The 1,932-nt window shown below is 43.7% G+C and overlaps 1 protein-coding gene across 1 annotated transcript in view; it reads right to left on the reverse strand.

Annotated features, from left to right (window-relative positions):
- Window positions 1-1,932, reverse strand: part of SLCO3A1 (solute carrier organic anion transporter family member 3A1) — a 267,397-nt gene that overhangs the window by 6,097 nt on the left and 259,368 nt on the right. The window contains exon 10 of the mRNA XM_019504044.1: window positions 31-342. Within this exon, the coding sequence (XP_019359589.1) occupies window positions 31-342 (312 nt within the window). The remainder of the gene's footprint in view (window positions 1-30; window positions 343-1,932) is intronic.

Genomic DNA, 1,932 nt, shown 5'->3' on the forward strand with positions numbered 1-1,932 from the left:
CTTCAAGATTATAGATAAATTTTGTCCTATGTGACTGGTTAGGGGGCACAGAGTCCCGCCCCAGATTGTCTAGGGTGAGAGTAGAGGCAAAGAACTCACTAGTGCTAAGCCCACCTTCGTGGTTCTTGATGTACCGCTTATAGTTTTTCCTCAAGCACTGCCAGGTGGTTGTATATAAGATGAACGCGAAAGATTTCAGCGCTATCGCAATGCTAACATACAGGTATCTATAGACAACGTTGTCATACAGTGCACAAGCTCCTTGCTCGCCACAAAACGTGCTCCAGAACAGACATGTTGAGTCAATTCCAGCCCCAAAGATCAAGGGAGGTGGGATAAAACCTGTTAAGATAAAAGAGACATTTAATGGTGTCATGCCGCTCATAATAAAGATGTCTTGGAGGTAGTGATGGAAACTGGTATCCTTTATTAAGGCTCATGGACAAAGACAGACCTTTGGTTCTGACTGGTTCCTAAATTCCTGAACAAACTAACCTTACCTGGACCCATCACCGCACATGACTTTCCGGACTCAATCATTAGGGAAAGGTTGCCTATTTATATCACAAACGTCTCAATTCATGTTAAGTGTTTTGTATTATACTTACAATCTGCTGTTTTCCTGGGAAGGTCTATGACACCGTTTATTGAAGAGGGAGAAGAGTTAAAGGCCTAAAGCAGAGCTCTGAGTCTAGATACAGACTTCTCCACATTTCAAAGCATTCACAGTGAGAGGTTTGTCAGAGTTCCTTGCAATGCAATGCTCAGATCCAGATTTGAATTCTCTCCTGATTTTTGGGGGGGTCCTGATCCTGGATATAAGGAAGAGACTATCTTCCTTATAAGTGCTACGGACTTGAAGGAAAGTGACTCCATCATTATCATTATCTCATAAAGTACCCGATCCTTCTCCTTCACAGCAGGTAAGCATCAATTGACAATTCCTGACTGTAGCTTACACCACTGCCATGATCTTAAACAGAAGCAAAGCATTAGATCTCATACAACCAACAGAAGCAATGAGGTCTTCAGTTTCTTCCTTTACACCTGGACATTTTAGGGCACTCCAGACTTACATCATCAGCAAGAGAACTTTAATCTTGAAAAGGTCCACAAACTCTTTACAAATGAGAGGCACCTTGACAGGACACCTAACCCCATCATTGGGGGTATAAATTGGTCCTTGTACACCTAAACAGTAAACACTGAAGAATCAGCATAGTTTTGTGTTGGGGCTGGTAGGGAAATTAAATTGCTACCTACTTGTGCAGGAGAGGGAGCAGGCCCAGGAAGGATGCTGCTTACAGTAAGGAACCAAGATATCCCAGAGGGTGGAAAACAACACACATCTAATACTGATCAAAAAGCACCACTGCTAGGGGTTAGGGTAGGGTTTGGGAGCCTATACATGTGCAGCAAGGTAATTAAAGCGTGTCAGAGCAGACTCGATTAATCAAGTCTGCTGGAGTGTGGTAATTACTGTGCTCCAGCAGACTCCAGTGTCACGTGTATCAGCATCCCCATGCTGAAAAATGGCAACGGGGCACTTTAACTAAAGCTCACTCAACAAGCTTTAGTTAAAATGCCCCCACCCTCACCCCTTTAGTTAACATGCCCCCACCCCACATGCTGATACATGTGACACCCTGGGAACTTTAATTAGAGCAGCTCTTGGAGCTGCTCTAATTAAAGTGTGCAGGCATGTCTATAAATGCCCGAAGTGCCTTAATACCACTGCAGGGCAAATTTAAGGTTGGCTGAAATCACCTCTTAAATGGGGCTTTGCCCAAGAACACCCAGTTCCTAGATACTGTGGTGACTAGATATACAGGGAGAGAGACATGGGCTGCAGTATCTAGGGCAGAGTGACAATGAATTAGAGATCAAGTTTCATCATTTTCCATGGAGTTCTTGGCTTAAATTGAGATGCCT

This window comes from Gavialis gangeticus, unplaced genomic scaffold (genome assembly GCF_001723915.1).
Source record: "Gavialis gangeticus isolate Ggan-Ray unplaced genomic scaffold, GavGan_comp1, whole genome shotgun sequence".
NCBI classification, from domain to species: Eukaryota; Metazoa; Chordata; order Crocodylia; family Gavialidae; genus Gavialis; species Gavialis gangeticus.